Source organism: Takifugu rubripes, unplaced genomic scaffold (genome assembly GCF_901000725.2).
Source record: "Takifugu rubripes unplaced genomic scaffold, fTakRub1.2, whole genome shotgun sequence".
Classification (NCBI taxonomy): domain Eukaryota; kingdom Metazoa; phylum Chordata; class Actinopteri; order Tetraodontiformes; family Tetraodontidae; genus Takifugu; species Takifugu rubripes.
In genome coordinates this window covers 1712614-1735223 of record NW_021821632.1, presented here as the reverse complement: position 1 = coordinate 1735223, position 22610 = coordinate 1712614, and the positions used below count along the sequence as shown (strand labels likewise).

Genomic DNA, 22610 nt, shown 5'->3' with positions numbered 1-22610 from the left:
TCATTGATTTGCCTGTCTTTAGCATAAGATGCTAATGATAAATTAATCTGAGAAAATAAATTATGAAATGACACTTGTTACTCAAGCGATCTAAACAGAACTAATACAAAGTCTACAGACAATATTAATAATAATAATTTCATAATTTTAAGAAATTATCAGATTAACTGTCAACCTAAATATAATACAAATAAGTATAAATAAATCTAATAATACATAGAAATAATTCTGGCATTTCCACGCACCATGAACCGATGAATGAATTAACACTGAATGAAGGCAGACCATGGACCATCTGTAGCCATAGAACTCATTGTTCTGGGGCTTTGTGCACGTTCATCCTGCAGCCCACCTGTGGTGCATCAAGGTTGCTGCCCACATCCTCCAGCACACTCAGTCATCATGAAATCAGTGCTTCCAAAGTGTGCTGCATCGTTTCCATTAAGCATGTTGGATGCTACGCTTGCCATCTTCCATTTTTTGATCTTCTGGTTATTTGTGCTTCAGCCACATTAGCTACCGCTAATGTTTCTGCACCCAATGTGGTTTCAGCAGCGTTTTGGCAAGACAGAATTCCTCAGGAGTTCTTGGGAATTAGCCACCCTGTTCGAACTCACTGACAAAACTCAAGGTGGGACCAAGAAGACAGACAAGGAAGGAGCTTCAGTGAACAACAGTTTCTTTACAACAGTGAAGGAACGTGCACGTGCTACTCGTGAAAATGACGGTGAACGAAGTGCCAAGCCAAAACCCAGTGAGGCGCTCAACATGGAGGGAAGACGTGGTGACCTCAAGGCAAGAGAAGAAAACACGGTTAGAAAACCACAACAGGCTGAGGGAACAAGGCCGGACCACTAAGGTACCACGGTCTGACCCGGGACAGCTGGTGCCAGCACGAGAGGTGGGCCAGCCACGCCCCCTAGTGGAGAAACGGTGCACCACAGACATAACACACAGACCAGACACAGGATCATCACACACCCATTGTTAAGAGCGGCCTCTGGCAACCAGGAGGAAAGAGCCAGAGATCTGGGGTTCTATGAGTCCCGGGTGGCAGCCAGGGGCAGACGCGTGAAGGTAGGGTACACTCAAAATGAGCCCAAATCAAACGTGTCCTCTTGATGTCAGTCGTGTCCCCTTCCTCATGATTACTTGTTGTATCACACACAACCCGCTTTATAACTACGATATCTAACCCTAACCCTTAAAGCCTGTTAAATGTGGGTCTTCACAGGAACAAAACACTAAGCTTCCTCTCTCACACTGAAATGAGCGTGTCGACGTGGGATTTATTGATGTAGGTCTGACCCACCTTGGCTCTGCGTTTGAGTATTTTCAGCAGGAGCAGGTCAGACCCCCCACTGAGAGGTGCCTGGCTCTTTCTTCTCTTCCCTCTCATACATCATCACATTGAGAACGTCATTATTACACCTAACCCGAATTGTTAGTGAGCATCGCTGTACCCTATCTAGTGCACTCAATGTATCCCACAATGCACTGCGAAAAGTAGTGTACAAGCGAGCACCCTAACTCAGAAAATGTATCCCATCAGCCTTTACGGTATCACGTGATACCGACGGGATACATTTTTTAACGTAATTTCTACTGTGCGGTTTGATATATGAATCTTTTGGAAATAAGAATATTTTTTCAGTACGGGTCCAATATGATCATCTTAAAATATTACAACATAAATGTGTTAAAAAAAAAAAATCAACCAATCTTCACTGATCCCCCCCCCCCCACTTAAAATTGTTCTTCGGAATTGTCTGTTCCTCACCAGGTGACAGAATCTCAGTAAAAGAATATTTACAAAGATGAAAAGTAGCTTTGATCCATTTTTTGATGAAAAAATTGCTTTATTAAATGTTTTCACTACAGCGGAATATGACTTGAGAATGTTCCATCACGCCTTGGCTTGAAAATGTCAAGGGACACTAATTATTTTAGGTAATAAGTAATTATTATTGTATTATTATTGACATTAATATTTCATTTTATTATATAAAGTTAATTATAGGGTAAAATATTGCATTTTCATAAAATGACCGCTGAATGTATTTTTGATGGGTTAAAATAATTAAATGGACCTGGCCACTTTTCCCGGCGACCGGTTCGTAATTATTATGCGACACCATGACGTCACTTTACGTGCGCCGTAAATGACGCCGTTGTCCGAATACTAACTTTAAATTGAGTGCGCTACGTAGTTCACTCAATCCACGTCCCCCATGTAGTGAGTAGTGAACAGGGAACGAGTGTGTGGAGTCGGAAACAGCCACTGTTTGCAGCGGCTCGGCCACGATCAGCCCGGTAACAGGCTCATGAACGCGCAGCTACGATTACGGAAACTGTCGAATGAATCCGGGAGAGCCCGAGTGGTTGTTCGGTGGAGGTTTTGGAAACACTACTGCGCAATCTCAGCCGCTATGAGGCTACGGAGCATGCGCAGTGGCGCGTCCTCAGACCCGGAAGTCCAGTTGTATTTTGCTTCATGCGCCACAGGACCAAGGCTCCCCCCCCAACACTGGACAGACGCTTGATCCACGGCGGCTTCCGTAGACCAAGATGGCGCTGCTAGTGGGCCTTTCTGCTCTTTCCTTCTTGCTGATGCTGGTTTCTTTCCGCTTGTATGTGGTTTTGAAGGCTGGGAGAAACTGTCCGTTTAGGGCCAAAGAGTCCTTCGCTGTTGTCATCGTTGCTGGATCAGGTAGTGCCGCAAAATAGTTCCCTATTTCGCACTTAAAGCCGTCAGATATAGTGGAGAACAGAGATGAACCACAGCTTCGGGTTCATTTCCAATAGCGTTGAGGTGGAAGTGTGTCTGCATGTTTTAACGTGAGTAAGTCGGAGTTTGGTGTGTCGTGTAGGCGGACACACCTCCGAGGTCCTCCGGCTGACGGGCTCGCTGTCCTCCGCATTCTCCCCCCGCTACTATGTCGTTGCTGACACCGACAGGATGAGCGAAGAGAAAATCAGCACATTTGAGAACTCCAGAGGCGAATCTACGTCACAGGTACAAAGAGTTGCTCTGCTACCTGCTAACTGCTACCTGCACCCCTTCATTCTCCATTCAAGTTGTCCTCTGCTAAAAGGATCTTTAATCAATCTACACTGAAGACTGCAGAATGAGTAAGACAGAGATGTGAGCAAGAATCCACAGGAAGGCCTGGTGGGGACAGCAGATGGGTCAGGAAGACTGGTTGGGTTTGAGAGGAACCAACGATATTTTAAAACCCTGCACCAGAGCAGTCGGGACCTCAGACGAGACTGGAGGTTCACCTTCATTCTGATGGAGACGGCCACAACCAGGAGTGTCTGAGGGACAGCTGTGTTCAGGTCCAGGAGCGGAGCAGCCAGAGCCGTCTCATGAACCCAGTCAAACAGGTCCTGACCATATCTCATGGCCTCCATCCACCCGGACAGCTGGAGAGGATCTGTGAGAACATCAGAACATTCCAGTGGTGAAAGGCATCAAAGCAACAAGAGCGGAGGCTGGAACTGCTGCAGCCAACAGAAACATTATCATTCCATCAAATGTCAGTGTGGAATTATAGTCCAGGACCTATTTCATACATATTTCATTTAGCTTTAAATCTGAAGAAAATCTGCATTTGTTAAAGAAAACACACATGTATGCTCTTTTGTTTCCTAGTTTTCTATCTGCCAAATCCCACGAAGCCGAGAGGTGCACCAGTCGTGGAGCTCCTCTGTTGTCAGCACTTTGAAGTCCTTCTGCTCTTCTCTTCCTTTGATGTTCCGAATCAGACCTGACATGGTAAGCGTTTCCTTTTAAATGAAAAGTTATCACAAAACTCCGCTTTTGGAATTGTCCGATGTATAAAGGAGCCCGACTGGATGCCTTTGGAAGCTGGTCAGAAGCTAAACTTTTAAATCTGAACATTTCCAAGACCAAAAAGCCGTCAACATTTGAAGTGAGGCTGGTGAAGAGCTCCAGAATGAGGGCTGATGGGGTGGGGGGGCACGGACCCAGAAGTTCCTGGGGGTGTTTTGAGGTTGGCGCTGGTACCTCATTTAACGGCTCTCTGGGGTTTCAGCCCATGAGGCGCTGCCCAGTCCTCCAGGAAGCTTCTGACCACCGACTCCTGAGTGACGGCATCCAGCTGGTGCTGCTGGGAATATTGCTGTCTGACAGCCTGTCTCTCCCATCTTTGTGTGGTTGCAGGTGCTGTGTAACGGCCCAGGAACCTGTGTTCCCTTGTGTGTGGCAGCGCTCCTACTTGGAATATTGGGAATAAAGAAAGTTGTGATAGTTTATGTGGAAAGTGTGTGTAGAGTGCACACACTGTCACTGACGGGGAAGATTCTCTACTCCCTATCCGACTATTTCTTTGTGCAGTGGCCTTCATTAAGGGACAAATATCCCAAATCCATTTTTCTTGGAAGAATTGTGTGAAACTTCCCGTGTGGGGGCATAAATATATGAAGACCTTCTTCTCAGGTTCTCTGCTGCATCGATCTTCAGCAAAAACGAGTGTTTTAACTGTGAGTTCAGCATCGACTTTTCAAGCTGAATGAAAAGAATTTTAGTGTAAAATATATTTGAATGAATCAATAAAAATGAGAATGTTGCACAACTCATGAGAATTGAATTATTTCCTGTGCTAAAGAGCCACAATCGTAATGCTAAAAAGAGGAATTTCCTTTGATTTTCTCTTCACCACCACGTGACTGAGGCTAAATGCTCTGACTGGTTTTAGTGGGAGCTCCACCTGTCCCCAGTGGACCTGCTGCAGCTGGACCAGTGCTCCATTTAACCACCTACATGGTGGAGCACATGAAAGGATCCAGTCACCATGTTCTTCAGTGAGTGAGTTACAGGAACGCTGGCAGTAGAACGTCCCCTCCGTTTCTTGGAAAGTCAGACTTTAGCAAACAAATGAGTGTGTGTTCAGGAAAACATCTGTTCAAAGATATTGTGGGTTGAGGGTTTAAGAGCTTAGTCTGTTATTCACTGTGGAAGAGTCGACTCCATTCTACCCAAAACATGGAATAATAATTAGTCATTATTTCTGACTAACATGTGAATCTAATCAGATTTGTTTGTAATGTTTTCAGAGTTTTCTTGAACACCTTGAACAGGGTTGTCAGAATTCTCCATGATATTTCCACTTCCTGGATTTTCCTTCCACTGGACTAGAGAAACCTTCTCAATAGGAACCCAGACGAGTGCAAAGTTAAAATGTGCATCAACGTTTCATAACCACTCTGTTGGAAACAGGTTTCCCTCAAGAACACGAACGGACCTGCAATAAATTCCAACAGTGAAGCAATCAAAGTTTTCCTGTCATGGCAACTATTCCAGTTATCTGGCAACAGAAGCAAATTATGTGGGTTGGACCAGGAATGGACACAGCAGAGCTTCAGGAACCCTCAGCCGTTTTCATGTGGACATGTCCTCAACAACCCAGGCCTGCGTTGCCGTTATTTCCCCTCTGAGGGATTATAAAAGGCTTCTGAGTCCATTACGGTCCCCTTCTGCGCTGTAAACCAGCGCAGGAGTGGGCCCCATCAGTACCAGAGATGAACCCAATGATCTGCTGCAACCAAACAAAGACCAATGGAAATGATCAAGTCCAGCTTCCACTGACCACTGCTGGGTCTGTGGCTGAGAGAGTCCAAGGCTGGAACCTTCAGCAGGCCTTCAACAACATGCAGGAACGGCAAGAAAACAATCAAAAAAAGAATCAAAAAATGGAGACAGAAAACAAAGGCTTCACAATTACAAAAGCTCTGGCAGGACATGAAATTTACAGGCACAACGTGGCACAGCAGCATGGCACACCGGCTTAAATAGCACCCGCTAATCAAGACAAACGAAAGATTAGCAAAGTGGTGGGAAAAGACAGGACAGGACAGGAAGTAGGTGCTCCCATTGCTGTCCTGGGATCCCTCCCCAGGAAGATTCCCAGTGGTTCACACCCCACAGCACATGGTGACTGGGAGGATCCACCCTTTACCGATGGAAACGACCAGCAACTGATGCTAACGCCAGCAATCAGGACGCTAAAAGGATCTCTGGGGTTCCACCAGTTCACTGAGACCTGAGGAAGCCTCTTGGATCAGGGCGGAACCGCCTTCCAAACACTAAAGGAACCCCTGCTGGCCAAGCCTGACTGGCTGCACTCTGTCATAGCTGCTTTCTTCAGTTTCTGGGTTGAGCTGCTTTTATTCTGATGTCTTTTGTTTTTAGCTGACGTATGGAAGATATAGTGCAAGTTAGGGTTAGTTTTTAAAATGTCTTATGTGAAAGAGAATCTGGCTTTTGTGGATTAGTAATGACAGTAGTAATGACAGTAGTAATGACAGTAGTAATAACAGTAGTAATGACAGTAGTAATGACAGTAGTAATGACAGTAGTAATGACAGTAGTAATGACAGTAGTAATAACAGTATTAATGACAGTAGTATTGACAGTAGTAATGACAGTAGTATTGACAGTAGTAATGACAGTAGTAATAACAGTAGTAATGACAGTACTAATGACAGTAGTAATGACAGTATTAATGACAGTAGTAATGACAGTAGTAATGACAGTAGTATTGACAGTAGTAATGACAGTAGTAATGACAGTATTAATGACAGTATTAATGACAGTAGTAATGACAGTAGTAATGACAGTATTAATGACAGTAGTAATGACAGTAGTAATGACAGTAGTATTGACAGTAGTAATAACAGTATTAATGACAGTAGTAATGACAGTACTAATGACAGTAGTAATGACAGTAGTAATGACAGTATTAATGACAGTAGTAATGACAGTAGTAATGACAGTAGTATTGACAGTAGTAATGACAGTAGTAATGACAGTATTAATGACAGTAGTAATGACAGTAGTAATGACAGTATTAATGACAGTAGTAATGACAGTAGTAATGACAGTAGTATTGACAGTAGTAATGACAGTAGTAATAACAGTATTAATGACAGTAGTAATGACAGTAGTAATGACAGTACTAATGACAGTAGTAATGACAGTAGTAATGACAGTATTAATGACAGTAGTAATGACAGTAGTAATGACAGTAGTATTGACAGTAGTAATGACAGTAGTAATGACAGTATTAATGACAGTATTAATGACAGTAGTAATGACAGTAGTAATGACAGTATTAATGACAGTAGTAATGACAGTAGTAATGACAGTAGTATTGACAGTAGTAATGACAGTAGTAATAACAGTATTAATGACAGTAGTAATAACAGTATTAATGACAGTAGTAATGACAGTAGTAATGACAGTAGTAATAACAGTAGTAATGACAGTAGTAATAACAGTAGTAATAACAGTATTAATGACAGTAGTAATGACAGTAGTAATGACAGTAGTAATGACAGTAGTAATAACAGTAGTAATGGCAGTAGTAATGACAGTATTAATGGCAGTAGTATTGACAGTAGTAATGACAGTAGTATTGACAGTAGTAATGACAGTAGTATTGACAGTAGTAATGACAGTATTAATGACAGTAGTAATGACAGTAGTAATAACAGTAGTAATAACAGTAGCAATGACAGTAGTAATAACAGTAGTAATAACAGTAGTAATGACAGTAGTATTGACAGTAACCCTAACCCTAACCCAGAAGTGCTGAGCCAGCTCTTATCTTCTCTATCTGACCTGATTCCTCTCTGCTTCATGCCAACCTTTAGTCCAAAAATGCAAGTCATGTTTTAGCAAGTATCCTCCCACCTCTTTTCCTGGAACAAGCTTCACAAAAACAAACTTCCCTCACATTCCTGAGCAAGTACAAACATGATACACTTGCTTCCATGGAACTGGCAATGGAGGCTCACAATTACCGTTAGCACATTTTTACAGCTTTTCCACTCGAATCAGTGACCATTCCAGGATCCTGGATTCAGAAGCTCTTTTGAAGTTTAGAAGCTTGCTCGTCTACATTTAACCCTAACCCTAACCCTAATGCCTAACCCCTAACCCTAACACCTAACCTTAACGCTAACCCTAACCCTGACCCCTAACCTTAACTCTAACCCTAACCCCTAACCACTAACCACTAACCCTAACGCTTAACCCTAACCCCATAACCCCTAACCTTAACTCTAACCCTAACCCCTAACCCTGACCCCTAACCTTAACTCTAACCCTAACCCCATAACCCCTAACCCTAACCCTGACCCCTAACCTTAACTCTAACCCTAACCCCTAACCACTAACCCTGACCCTGACCCTAACCCTAACCCTAACGCCTAACCCCTAACCTTAACTCTAACCCTAACCCCTAACCCTGACCCCTAACCTTAACTCTAACCCTAACCCTGACCCTGACCCTGACCCTAACCCTAACCCCTAACCCTAACCACTAACCCTGACCCTGACCCTAACCCTAACCCTAACCCTAACGCCTAACCCCTAACCTTAACTCTAACCCTAACCCCTAACCCTGACCCCTAACCTTAACTCTAACCCTAACCCTGACCCTGACCCTAACCCTAACCCCTAACCCTAACCCTAACCCCTAACCTTAACTCTAACCCTAACCTTAACCCTAACCTTAACCCTAACCTTAACCCTAACCCCCTAACCCCTAACCTTAACTCTAACCCTAACCCTGACCCTAACCCTAACCCCATAACCCATAACCCTAACCCTGACCCTAACCCTAAAGCCTAACCCCTGACCCCTAACCTTAACTCTAACCCTAACTCCTAATCTTAACTCTAACCCTAACGCCTAACGCCTAACCCTAACCCCATAACCCCTAACCCTGACCCTAACCCCTAACCATAACCCCTAACCTTAACTCTAACCCTAACCTTAACCCTAACCCCCTAACCCCTAACCTTAACTCTAACCCTAACCCCTAACCCTAACCCTAACCCTGACCCTAACCCTAACCCCATAACCCATAACCCTAACCCTGACCCTAACCCTAAAGCCTAACCCCTGACCCCTAACCTTAACTCTAACCCTAACCCTAACTCCTAATCTTAACTCTAACCCTAACGCCTAACACCTAACCCTAACCCTAACCCCATAACCCCTAACCCTGACCCTAACCCTAACCCCTAACCATAACCCCTAACCCTAACACCTAACCTTAACTCTAACCCTAACCCCTAACCTTAACCCTAACCCCCTAACCCCTAACCTTAACTCTAACCCTAACACCTAACCTTAACTCTAACCCTAACCCCTAACCTTAACCCTAACCCCCTAATGCCTAACCCCTAACCCCTAACCTTAACTCTAACCCTAGCTCCTAATCTTAACTCTAACCCTAACCCTGACCCTGACCCTAACCCCATAACCCCTAACCCTAACCCTGACCCTGACCCTAACCCTAACCCTAACCCTAACCCTAACGCCTAACCCCTGACCCCTAACCTTAACTCTAACCCTAACTCCTAATCTTAACTCTAACCCTAACCCCTAACCCTGGCCCTAACCCTAACCCCTAACCCTAACCCCATAACCCCTAACCCTAACCCCTAACCTTAACCCTAACCCCCTAACGCCTAACCCCTAACCCTGACCCTAACCCCGGAGACTTGTCAGGTCCAGAGGAAGAACCAAGGGGAGACTTGTGGATGTGGTTAGAGACCTTAGAACCAGCCAAAAGATGATGTTTGCATCTGCCACATGTTTATTCTCTGAAAGCAAAAACTGGCTCACCTCTAAAAACAGATGGGCTTAAGAAGCCTGACAGCATTCAGTTTAAAATGTAAATGCACAAAGTAAGAAGGTTCTGGTCTGAGTTTATGCCTTTACTGTATGTGAAATGAGAATGTTGCAGTGCTGGGTGGGAACTAACTTTGCTCTGACGACCACTCAAGACAGATTCTGGCTGGACGTCACTTAGCTCGTCTGACCCTGAAGAAAACGCCACATTCATCTGGGCTCGTCAAGGCCACCAGGAAGTCTCTAAAGTAGGTCACTTCCTGTGGCCCCCGACCACTGTGACCACCCACTGCTAGAGCATAGATGATGTGAGCTAACCCTCTCATTATGTCGCTGTGTTCAGGCGACCCTCCAATGGGGGGGGCGACAGGACTCCTCTAGACAATAATGTGCTTCTTTATGCAGCATCACTGCTACAGGCATCATCTTACAAGTTCCATCACTTTTAAATTAGTTAGTAAATATGTAGTTTTTTACTTGGGGTCAATGCAGGTTTGGAGTTTATAACTTTATCATCTGCACCTTCACAATGTTTTAACCCCCTTTGACTTATTATTACTCTGTTATAAGCTTTGTGGGGGCCAAAAGGTCTGTTGTGGTGATTATGGAGATAATGGGCTAGGGTTGGGGTTAGGGTTAGAGGGTCAGGGTTAGAGGGTTAGGGTTAGAGGGTCAGGGTCTGGGTTAGACTGCTTGGAGGCTGCTTGGACTGTGAAAAGTCTCCTCACAACTCAACCCTAAACCCACAGCAGGCAGGAGGACTGAGAGGCTGGTGTGCTGCCTGATGATTCCTGAGGGTTCCAGCCTTGCTGTACTGCTGCTGTGCTGGTCTCCGTGGTGGTCTCGGCCTCCGGACCAGCCTGTCCTGGTCGCTGTTGTTCAGTGCTGCTGCTGCACCACTAGTTGGACTAGAGGCACGCTACTGGTGTGGGGTCACCTGCTGGTGGGTTTGTGAGCCACTGGAGCAGAGCCGAGCTTGGAAATTCTGATTCATGCACTTTTTATGTCACAGTCATACACAACGAGCTTTACAAATGTGAATGGCACCCTGTGGTTACTCAGAATTCCCAGCAGGACCAGTGCTAAGTTAAGCTGACACACTGCTATGTAACAGTAAACACCAGCCTCTCTCCTGCAGTGCATGTGTGAATAGCGACCGCTAAGTGACGTCAACGGGACAGGCACGTCAGGGCGGTCCTTGCTCGCTGACGTCACAGGCGGACCTTCCTTATTTGGCCACATTCCGCGCGGCCACGCCCCCGACTCGCCTGGAGTGAGGCTGATTAGTAACCAAATCATGAGCCGGCGGAGGAATCAGTGCCGACAGACTGGGAACACTGGGAACACTGGGCGCGCTGCACTGGGGACCCGTCCTGCACACGGAACCAGCTGGATGTTAGTGTTGGGACGAGGAAGCCGAGTCGACATGAAGTGTTCAGCACTTTTCCTCATGCTCCTTCTTCACTGCGTGCGGAGCGTTTCAGGTGAGTGGGTTCGCATCCACACCTGAACAATGCGCCATATATCCTGCTGGACTTTGTCCGTCCGTCTGTCACGCTTTAATAGAGCCCACTGTTGCCCTGGCAACCGAGACTAGAGTCCGATCCTGGCTGCGGGTCACCGACTGAAGTCCCGACTGAAAGTTCAGAAAAAAGGAAGCAATTTGCGCATCGTGAACACACGTTTCAGAGGAAATTTGGCTTAAACAGAAAACATTCGTGAGGTTTCTGGAACCTTTTAACTTGGTCAGAGAGGTTAGAATGGCGCACGAGCACGTAGTCCACGTATGGAAGTGGGGAAAAGAGAATTTGGGAATGAAAATGAAGTTGGGACTCGGTGTTCGGAAATGGGCTCGCGTTATTTCGACACTCGGTGCCGTTTGCTGTTGACTCAGAAAAACTTCCAGAATGACAAGAATCTTCCCATACATGCGTGCTGGAGAGTCGCTCTAACGGGACATTCCAACCTTTTGCAGCCTCCTACCCTCGAGCCTATAATGTCACCTGGAAATCCACCAACTTTAAAACGGTGCTGACCTGGGACCCCAAACCCTCCCATCTGTACTCCTACACAGTTGAATTCTTCAGGTGAGTTACGAAACGGATTCTGATTCTAACGGGTGGGAATGGAGCCTTGAAAGTCATGTTACTGGCAGAACGGCGATATGAATCTCTTACTGATCCAGGACCGTTCTCCAGGAAGGTGGATCAGGATCAGAGAAGAATGCACACTTAACTCCGGCTATTTTTATCTTTCAGGATTGGTGGAGACAAAATGAGAAACCCTCATTGTATCCGTTCCTCATTCCCACAGTGTGACCTGTCCAACTCCTTGACCGAGCTGAGGTCCAGTTACATGGCTGAAATCCTGTCCGAACCGCCGCTCGGCGAAACCTCGGAACTCACAGAGTTTCCCTACAGCAGGTCACCACGATTCTGCCCCTACAATGACAGTAGGTGGTTCTGCTCATGTCTGCTGTGTTCTCCTGCGTTAGGAATGAGTCCAGGAGTTCTAGTCCCACAGCCTGGATGGAGCGTGCACGTTTCTCCTCCAGACAGTGTGAAATTCCCAGGAAAAGAGCTCACCACTGAAAAGCTGGTGCTGCTTTATGTGCCATTATTGTCTCTATCTAAAAATGTGCTTGTTGCTAGGAAATTAGCAACCTCACCTTCATATTTTAGTTCTGTATTCAAACCTGCGCGTCGAAGAACATTCTTAAACACATGCATTCAAGGGCCACATGGGAGTCCAGCCCAGATTTATTCATTCTTATTTTTCCTTGTCATGTAGCTGATATAGGAAAACCGGACTTCAAGCTGGAAGTGAGTGCAGACAAAAAGAAGACCAGCCTATTTGTCACTGACCCTCTCACTGCCCTGTTTAAAGACGGCCGCCAGCTCAACATTAGAGATATCTTCTCTGACCAGCTGATGTATAAAGTCACCTATAGGAAAAATAAGAGCACGGGCAAGGTGAGCCACGTCTCCCACGTTCATGAGTTGGTACGCACGAGCAGGGCACGCCACTTCATGCCGAGTTGTTCTCCTCTGCTCTCCAGAAAGAGCACATCTCTAAGACCAATGTGATCGAGCTGACCAACCTTGACCAGGGAGAGAGCTACTGCTTCAGCATCCAGGCATACATCCCCAGCAGAACCATCACCAAACAACTGGGAGAGGAGAGCCAGTTCCAGTGCTCAGAGGAAAACAGCTCCATTTTAAAAGGTAAAGCAGAATCAGAATCAGAATCAGATTTATTTATTGCCATTGTTCATGTAGTACACAGTATTACACAAGCCAGGAATTTGTCTCGGTGTGACGCTGCAACATTCAACATAGAGAAGACAATAAACACTAGAATAAGATAAATAAGATAAGACATACTGTATATATGTATATATATAAATAGTAAGCACTGCTTTGCTTTGGCCACATTTGGACAAATGTCATCATACATGAACGTGCTTTGCAAACGTCCTGCTGAATGGAATTTATTCACTGTAATAAGCAAATATTTGCCTTTACTTTGAGAACGTCAGTGACATCAAAGTAAACCTGTAGCTTTGATCAGATCACTAGAGATAGACTCTAGAGATAGACACTAGAGATAGACTCTAGAGATAGACTCTAGAGATAGACACTAGAGATAGACTCTAGAGACAGACTCTAGAGATAGACACTAGAGATAGACTCTAGAGATAGACACTAGAGATAGACTCTAGAGATAGACTCTAGAGACAGACTCTAGAGATAGACACTAGAGACAGACTCTAGAGACAGACTCTAGAGATAGACTCTAGAGATAGACACTAGAGATAGACACTAGAGATAGACACTAGAGATAGACACTAGAGATAGACTCTAGAGATAGACACTAGAGACAGACTCTAGAGATAGACTCTAGAGACAGACTCTAGAGACAGACTCTAGAGACAGACTCTAGAGATAGACTCTAGAGATAGACACTAGAGATAGACACTAGAGATAGACACTAGAGATAGACACTAGAGATAGACTCTAGAGATAGACACTAGAGACAGACTCTAGAGATAGACTCTAGAGATAGACACTAGAGACAGACTCTAGAGATAGACACTAGAGACAGACTCTAGAGACAGACTCTAGAGACAGACTCTAGAGATAGACTCTAGAGATAGACACTAGAGACAGACTCTAGAGATAGACACTAGAGACAGACTCTAGAGACAGACTCTAGAGATAGACACTAGAGATAGACTCTAGAGATAGACTCTAGAGATAGACTCTAGAGACAGACACTAGAGACAGACTCTAGAGATAGACTCTAGAGATAGACACTAGAGACAGACTCTAGAGATAGACACTAGAGATAGACACTAGAGACAGACTAGAGATAGACACTAGAGATAGACTCTAGAGATAGACTCTAGAGATAGACTCTAGAGATAGACTCTAGAGACAGACTCTAGAGATAGACACTAGAGACAGACACTAGAGATAGACACTAGAGATAGACACTAGAGATAGACACTAGAGACAGACTAGAGATAGACACTAGAGATAGACTCTAGAGATAGACACTAGAGACAGACGCTAGAGATAGACACTAGAGACAGACTCTAGAGATAGACACTAGAGACAGACTAGAGATAGACACTAGAGATAGACTCTAGAGATAGACTCTAGAGATAGACTCTAGAGATAGACACTAGAGACAGACTCTAGAGATAGACACTAGAGACAGACTCTAGAGATAGACACTAGAGACAGACTAGAGATAGACTCTAGAGATAGACACTAGAGACAGACTCTAGAGATAGACACTAGAGACAGACTCTAGAGATAGACACTAGAGACAGACTCTAGAGATAGACACTAGAGACAGACTAGAGATAGACACTAGAGATAGACACTAGAGATAGACTCTAGAGATAGACACTAGAGATAGACACTAGAGACAGACTAGAGATAGACACTAGAGATAGACTCTAGAGATAGACTCTAGAGATAGACTCTAGAGATAGACAGCACCTTCTCCTGAGTCCGGGCTCAGGCAAGATGACTTCAAATGTAAAAATAACGATGACATCAAGAGCTCCAGTGAAGAAGAAGAATGGTGACTCACCATAAATAGGGTTAGGGTTAGGAGTTAGGGTTAGAGGGTTAGGGTTAGAGGGTTAGGGTTAGAGGGTTAGAGGGTTAGTGTTAAAGGGTTAGGGTTAGTGTTAGGGTTAGAGGGGCAGGGTTAGAGGGGCAGGGTTAGAGGGGCAGGGTTAGAGGGTTAGGGTTAGAGGGTTAGAGGGTTAGTGTTAAAGGGTTAGGGTTAGTGTTAGGGTTAGAGGGGCAGGGTTAGAGGGGCAGGGTTAGGGTTAGAGGGTTAGAGGGTTAGTGTTAAAGGGTTAGGGTTAGTGTTAGGGTTAGAGGGGCAGGGTTAGAGGGGCAGGGTTAGGGTTAGAGGGTTAGAGGGTTAGTGTTAGAGGGTTAGGGTTAGAGGGTTAGAGGGGCAGGGTTAGAGTTAGGGTCAGAGGGTTAGGGTTAGAGGGTTAGGGTTAGAGGGGTAGGGTTAGAGTTAGGGTTAGAGGGTTAGAGGGGTAGGGTTAGAGGGTTAGAGTTAGGGTTAGATGGTTAGGGGATTGGGGTTAGGGTGCAGTGAGAGACTGATCCACCTTGTAAACAGTTTTACAAATGTTAATGACCTAAAGGTTCATGGAGCTTTTTGGCGGCTGCCTGGATCTTTGGAGCCCTCCATTTGATATAGATATTACATCAAATCTATTGATGATGTAAACTAGCATGACAGGTCCTTCTTCTGTCTGGTTTTGCTAGACTATTCGCCGGTAGTGATCTTTGTGGCCGTCCTCTTCATCCTGCTGCTGGTTGGCAGCATTATCGGGGCGACGGTGGCCTGCTGCAAGCACCGAAGGAAAGTCCTGCAGAAGGAGAAAGAAGCCGTGCCGCTAGCTTCCATATAGTTCCACAGGTGACTGTGGCTGAAGCAGCCGGAGCTCTCAGGTGATTTCTGTGAAACTACTGAGCAGCATGTGGGATCCCAGCGTGACCTGCTGCCCAGGGATGGCCCTACTGCTGGATGGGATTGACTCCATTCCTTTTATTTGTTGTGAGAGGTTGGTTTTTTATGATTGAATGAGTTAGAATGCAGATATTTATGGCACTAATGTACAGGAACTGTCTCAACTACCAGGAGAAATGTCTTTTCCTTATGCTTAATTTATTGGTTAATTAAAATGAATCACCGAAATATTGTGTATTTATATTTAGAGTATACTGATAAAAATAATGGTGTGTGTATGGTGGTGGTGCTTTAAAACCTTGGGAATAAAACTAATCAATGTACATAACGCTTCAGATGTTATTTCTTTAGATTTTTATATCTATATACTTCTACACATATAGAATAGTTTCATTTAGTTGTGTAGGTGGGGTGAGCAGCCACTCATCTCACTGATTGAATTCTGAATTGATTCATTGAAAAACAAAGCAGCGACCATGTTGGAGAGTGTGACAGGAGATGAAGAAAGTTCTGGCTGATTCTCCAACTCTGACAGGATGAAACCTCAGACACATACAAAGACTTGCAGACGCTCCTGGCACGACACAACAGGAAACGTCGTGGATTCCATCAGCAGGAAACCAGCTTAAACGACCACGTGTAAACAGCAAAGCTCAGCTGCATCACATGTAGAATTAAAGGGGCAGGAACCTTCACAGATCTGCTACCTGCTCTGTGTCAGTTAGGATCAATGAAAAAGGTCCTGATCATCTGAAAGGAGGCTCAATGAGAGAATTCATCAGGAACCTCTAAAAACCTGGGCTGTGTTCTTCACCCACATGGCCTTGGTTTGAACCAGTCACCATAGTTCAAAGCTTAAAGCTATGCTAATGCCACCACCCGAAATCCCTTTCTACTAAAACTGATCGTGTGTTTTATAAAGGAACAGCACCAGGGCCCGATAAGATCCACGCCTACTGGCTCAAGAAGCTGACTGCACTCCATGAAGGCCTGGCAGCACAGAGGAACCAGCTGCTAACATCAGGGAACCACCCAGAGTGGCTAACCCAGGGCCGGACAGGCCTCATAATGAAGGACCCCCAGAAGGGCACAATACCGTCCAACTACCGGCCCATAACCTGCCTCAGCACCACATGGAAGCTCCTATCAGGCATCCTAGCGGCTAAGATCAGCAGGCACATGGATCCATCCATGAGCAGAGCACAGAAAGGCATAGGGCAACACCACCAGGTCAACAGGTCAACAGGGCAGTCGCCCAGGACTGTAGGACGCGGCACACCAACCTGTGCACTGCCTGGATTGATTACTAGAAGGCCTGTGAGTCAATGCTGCACACATGGATACTGGAGTGCCTAAAGCTGTATAACACCAACAGGAACCTAAGAGAGTTCATCCAGAACTCCATGAAGCTGTGCAACACGACTCTGGAGGCAACTCAAAGCCAATTGCACGGGTGAGCATCAGATGTGGCAAATACCAAGGAGATGCTCTGCCCCCCCCCCCCCCCCCCCTGCTGTTCTGCATAGGCCTAAACCCCCTCAACCAGATCATCACCAAGAGTGGCTATGGGTACCAGTTCTGAAGTGGAACAACCATCAGCCACCTCCTCTACATGGACGACATCAAGCTGTATGTCAAGAATGAGCATGACCTGATTCACCTCACTAGGATCTACAGCAAGGACATCGAGATGTCATTCGGACTAGATAAATGTGGGCGGATGGTAGCTAGAAGAGGAAAGGTGATCACAACTGATGGGGTTGACCTACCTGAAGGGAACAGCAGCTAGTAACCATGAGGGGGCAGCTAGTACCATGGCCTAGTAACCATGAGGAGGCAGCTAGTAACCATGAGGGGGCAGCTAGTAACCATGAGGAGGCAGCTAGTAACCATGACGAGGCAGCTAGTAACCATGAAGAGGCAGCTAGTAACCATGAGGGGGCAGCTAGTAACCATGACGAGGCAGCTAGTAACCACGAGGAGGCAGCTAGTAACCATGAGGAGGCAGCTAGTAACCATGAGGGGGCAGCTAGTAACCATGAGGAGGCAGCTAGTAACCATGAGGGGCAGCTAGTAACCATGACGAGGCAGCTAGTAACCACGAGGAGGCAGCTAGTAACCATGAGGGGGCAGCTAGTAACCATGAGGGGGCAGCTAGTAACCACGAGGAGGCAGCTAGTAACCACGAGGAGGCAGCTAGTAACCATGAGGGGGCAGCTAGTAACCATGAGGAGGCAGCTAGTAACCACGAGGAGGCAGCTAGTAACCACGACGAGGCAGCTAGTAACCATCAGGGGGCAGCTAGTAACCATCAGGAGGCAGCTAGTAACCACGACGAGGCAGCTAGTAACCATGAGGAGGCAGCTAGGAGGTCAGCCACAGCCAAATACCTGCAGAGGTTCAGGTCCTGAAAGGTCAGCTGGATGGTAAGCACAAGATCCAGGCCATAAACACCTACGCCCTGCCAGTAATCAGATACCCTGCTGCCATAATACCCTGGCCACTGGAAGAGATACAAGCCACTGACATCAAGACCAGGAAGCTCCTCACCATGCATGGAGGGCCCGAAGAGAAAGGAGGGGGGCCGAGGACTAGTAAGTGTCCGAAGTACTGTCCAGGAGGAAACAACAAGCCTTCAAGAGTACATCAAGAAGATCGCCCCCACTGACCCACTGCTGAGTGAATGCCTCAGGCAACAAAAGCCCACCAAGGAGGAGGAACCTGAGGGGTTATCATGGAAGGATCAGCCCCTGCATGGAATGGACCACCGACAAATTGAGGAAGTGGCTGATATCCAGAAAACCTACCAGGAGCTGGAAAAAGCCGGACTGGAAGAGAGCACAGAGGCTCTACTCAAGGCTGCACAAGAACAGGCCCTGAGCACAAGAGCAATAGAGGCCAGGGTCCACCAGACCAGACCAGACCAGACCAGACCAGACCCCAGGTGGAGGCTGTGTGGAGACGCCCCTGAGACAGTCCAGCACATCACAGCAGGGTGCAAGATGCTGGCAGGCAAGGCGTACATGGAGTGGCATAACCAGGTGGCTGGCATAGTGGACAGGAACATCTGAGTATGGGCTGGAGGTCCCAGGGTCCAGGTGGAGAAAAGTGCTGGAGAACAAGCAGGCCAAGATCCTGTGGGACTTCCAGATCCAGACTGACAAGATGGTGGTGGCCAACCAGCCTGACATAGTGGTGGTAGATAAACACCAGGAGACAGTGGTGGTGATGGATGTAGCAATCCCAAGTGATAGCAACATCAGGAAGGAGGAACATGAGAAGCTGGAGAAGTACCAAGGGCTGAAGGAGGAGATGGAGAGAATGTGGGGCATGAAGGCAACAGTGGTCCCAGTAGTGATTGGGACACTAGGGGCAGTAACACCCAAGCCCCAAGTAGATGCTCCAACAGATACCAGGAACCACATCAGAGATCTCTGTCCAGAAGAGCACAGTCCAGGAACAGCTAAGATCCTGGGCAGAACCCTCAGACTCCCAGACCTCTGGTAGAGGACCCAAGTCTGAAGGAGGGAGGCACCGCCCAGGAGGGTGGGGAAGAGATATAACCCTAACCCTAACCCTAGCCCTCCAGGCGTGGGAGGAGATCCACCAGGAGACCATCAACCAGGAAACCATACACCAGGAGACCGTCCACCAGGAGACTGTCCACCAGGAGACCGTCCACCAGGAGACCATCCAGCAGGAGACCGTCCACCAGGACACCGTCCAGCAGGAGACATTCCAGCAGGAGACCATCCACCAGGAGACCGTCCACCAGGAGACCATCCAGCAGGAGACCGTCCACCAGGACACCGTCCAGCAGGAGACCATCCACCAGGAGATTATTATTGTTATTGTTGTTGATGTTGTTACCAATAATAATGACAGTAAACATCAGTGCTAACTGTGTAATGGGACAGAAGCTTATGCAGAAATCCAGCTGTTTATGTTGGTTAGATGAGCTGTTGGATGGTCCGGAGGTGATAACGATCAGTTATGGTGGCCTCGGAGATGAGCTCAGCAGAAAAAGCACCTCGCTGTCGTGAAGTTGTTCAACTTTATTGGCTCTCACATGATTTAGAGTTCACTCATTAAAGTCTCCTCAGGAGCTCGGAGACTTTCGGACCCCAGGTCTCTACAGGGAGACGTTGACATCTTCAAGGGTTTCAGCATCGTCTTTAACGACTGTCTGACAAAAAAGCATGGAGATATTAAAGATGTTTACATAAATCAGAAATGCCTCCTGGGGTGGGCAGGTGGGCAGGTAGGTAGGTGGGCAGGTGTGGAGGTGGGTAGGTAGACAGGTGGGCAGGTGTGGAGGTGGGTGGGTGGGTAGGTGGTCAGGTAGGTAGGTGGGTGGATGGGTAGGTGGGTGGATGGGCAGGTGGGCAGGTAGGGAGGTGGGCAGGTGTGGAGGTGGGTAGGTAGACAGGTGGGCAGGTGTGGAGGTGGGTGGATGGGTAGGTGGGCAGGTAGATAGGTGGGTGGGTCGGTGGGCAGGTAGATAGGTGGGTGGATGGGTGGATGGGTAGGTGGGTGGATGGGCAGGTAGGGAGGTGGGCAGGTGTGGAGGTGGGTAGGTAGGCAGGTGGGCAGGTGTGGAGGTGGGTAGGTAGGCAGGTGGGCAGGTGTGGAGGTGGGTGGATGGGTAGGTGGGCAGTTAGATAGGTGGGTGGGTAGGTGGGCAGGTAGATAGGTGGGTGGGTAGGTGGGCAGGTAGGTAGGTGGGTGGATGGGTGGATGGGTAGGTGGGTGGATGGGTAGGTGGGTGGATGGGCAGGTGGGCAGGTAGGGAGGTGGGCAGGTGTGGAGGTGGGTGGATGGGTGGATGGGTAGGTGGGTGGATGGGTGGATGGGCAGGTGGGTGGATGGGTGGATGGGTAGGTGGGTGGATGGGTGGATGGGTAGGTGGGTGGATGGGCAGGTGGGCAGGTAGGGAGGTGGGCAGGTGGGTAGGTGGGCAGGTGTGGAGGTGGGCAGGTGGGTGGATGGGCAGGTGGGTAGGTGGGCAGGTGGGTGGATGGGCAGCTGGGCAGGTGGGTGGATGGGCAGGTGGGTGGATGGGTGGATGGGCAGGTGGGCAGGTGGGCAGGTAGGGAGGTGGGCAGGTGTGGAGGTGGGTAGGTAGACAGGTGGGCAGGTGTGGAGGTGGGTGGATGGGTAGGTGGGCAGGTAGATAGGTGGGTGGGTCGGTGGGCAGGTAGATAGGTGGGTGGATGGGTGGATGGGTAGGTGGGTGGATGGGCAGGTAGGGAGGTGGGCAGGTGTGGAGGTGGGTAGGTAGGCAGGTGGGCAGGTGTGGAGGTGGGTAGGTAGGCAGGTGGGCAGGTGTGGAGGTGGGTAGGTAGGCAGGTGGGCAGGTGTGGAGGTGGGTGGATGGGTAGGTGGGCAGTTAGATAGGTGGGTGGGTAGGTGGGCAGGTAGATAGGTGGGTGGGTAGGTGGGCAGGTAGATAGGTGGGTGGGTAGGTGGGCAGGTAGGTAGGTGGGTGGATGGGTGGATGGGTAGGTGGGTGGATGGGCAGGTGGGCAGGTAGGGAGGTGGGCAGGTGGGTAGGTGGGCAGGTGGTGGAGGTGGGCAGGTGGGTGGATGGGCAGGTGGGTAGGTGGGCAGGTGGGTGGATGGGCAGCTGGGCAGGTGGGTGGATGGGCAGGTGGGTAGGTGGGTAGGTGGGTGGATGGGTGGATGGGTGGATGGGCAGGTGGGTGGATGGGCAGGTGGGCAGGTGGGCAGGTGGGTGGATGGGCAGGTGGGCAGGTGGGCAGGTGGGTGGATGGGCAGCTGGGCAGGTGGGTAGGTGGGTAGGTGGGCAGGTGGGCAGGTGGGTAGGTGGGCAGGTGGGTGGATGGGCAGGTGGGTGGATGGGCAGGTGGGCAGGTGGGTAGGTGGGTGGATGGGTGGATGGGTGGATGGGCAGGTGGGTGGATGGGCAGGTGGGCAGGTGGGCAGGTGGGTGGATGGGCAGGTGGGCAGGTGGGCAGGTGGGTGGATGGGCAGCTGGGCAGGTGGGTAGGTGGGTAGGTGGGCAGGTGGGCAGGTGGGTAGGTGGGCAGGTGGGTGGATGGGCAGGTGGGTGGATGGGCAGGTGGGCAGGTGGGTAGGTGTGCAGGTGGGTGGATGGGCAGGTGGGTAGGTGGGCAGGTGGGTAGGTGGGCAGGTGGGTGGATGGGCAGGTGGGCAGGTGGGTAGGTGGGTGGATGGGCAGGTGGGCAGGTGGGCAGGTGGGTAGGTGGGTAGGTGGGCAGGTGGGTAGGTGGGCAGGTGGGTGGATGGGCAGGTGGGTGGATGGGCAGGTGGGCAGGTGGGTAGGTGTGCAGGTGGGTGGATGGGCCCTAACCCTTTTCTACAGGATGGAACATTTAAAATGAGTAACCTGCTTTTTTAAAGTCACATAAAGCAGGTTACTCATTTCTCATCATCATGTGATTAACAGCCTTACTCAGTAAAAACGTGCTGAAAATGTCCACGCATGTTGATGTCCCACAGGTCAAAGTCTTGGTCCTGGCCATAAGAGTGTCCCGGTTCATCCGGAGCCCCTCATTTGATTGTTTGGCGTTCCCGTCAACACGTCTCTTTTCCATGGCAGAGACGCTAAAAACCTGCTGGCTTTTCCTCCTCCTCCTGTTCCCGTCAGCTCAGCTTGATGGCGAGTCCGGAGACCAAAGGCACCGACCAAGGACGCTGAGCAGTGAGCAGTAAGTCCAGATCTGCAGGAATCAAAATGGCGTAAAGGAGAAAAAAGAAATAAATCCACTTTATGCTTCAGAAAATTGTGGAATCTGTCTACTATAAGATAATGTCAGCAATTCTTTGACTATAGCAACTCTTCATACAAAGTTGTGTGTGTGTGTGTGTGTGTGTGTGTGTGTGTGTGTGTGTGTGTAGGCCGCACATGCTCTCAGACAGCGGCCACCTCATCTTCACAACTGGGAATAAT

The 22610-nt window shown here is 48.2% G+C and overlaps 3 protein-coding genes across 3 annotated transcripts in view; all 3 read left to right on the top strand.

Moving 5' to 3' along the window:
- Positions 1-2488: 2488 nt before the first annotated feature.
- On the top strand, positions 2489-4603 carry alg14 (ALG14 UDP-N-acetylglucosaminyltransferase subunit). The gene is made up of 4 exons (XM_003976518.3): positions 2489-2710; positions 2871-3016; positions 3656-3778; positions 4187-4603. Exons 1-4 carry the CDS (start codon positions 2569-2571, stop codon positions 4415-4417), a joined length of 642 nt encoding a protein of 213 aa, XP_003976567.1. The 5' UTR covers positions 2489-2568; the 3' UTR covers positions 4418-4603.
- A 6348-nt stretch (positions 4604-10951) lies between these two features.
- Positions 10952-15999, top strand: LOC101070159 (tissue factor). The gene is made up of 6 exons (XM_029831933.1): positions 10952-11151; positions 11643-11754; positions 11926-12119; positions 12458-12639; positions 12726-12891; positions 15472-15999. The coding sequence occupies exons 1-6, from the start codon at positions 10965-10967 to the stop codon at positions 15615-15617; spliced, it is 987 nt and encodes a 328-aa protein (XP_029687793.1). The 5' UTR covers positions 10952-10964; the 3' UTR covers positions 15618-15999.
- A 6237-nt stretch (positions 16000-22236) lies between these two features.
- Positions 22237-22610, top strand: part of cubn (cubilin (intrinsic factor-cobalamin receptor)) — a 50055-nt gene continuing 49681 nt past the window's right edge. Inside the window, 2 exon segments of the mRNA XM_029831981.1 lie at positions 22237-22368; positions 22559-22610. The exon segment at positions 22559-22610 is cut by the window's right edge and continues 78 nt beyond it. Of these exon segments, the coding sequence (XP_029687841.1) occupies positions 22253-22368; positions 22559-22610 (168 nt within the window). The 5' untranslated portion in view covers positions 22237-22252.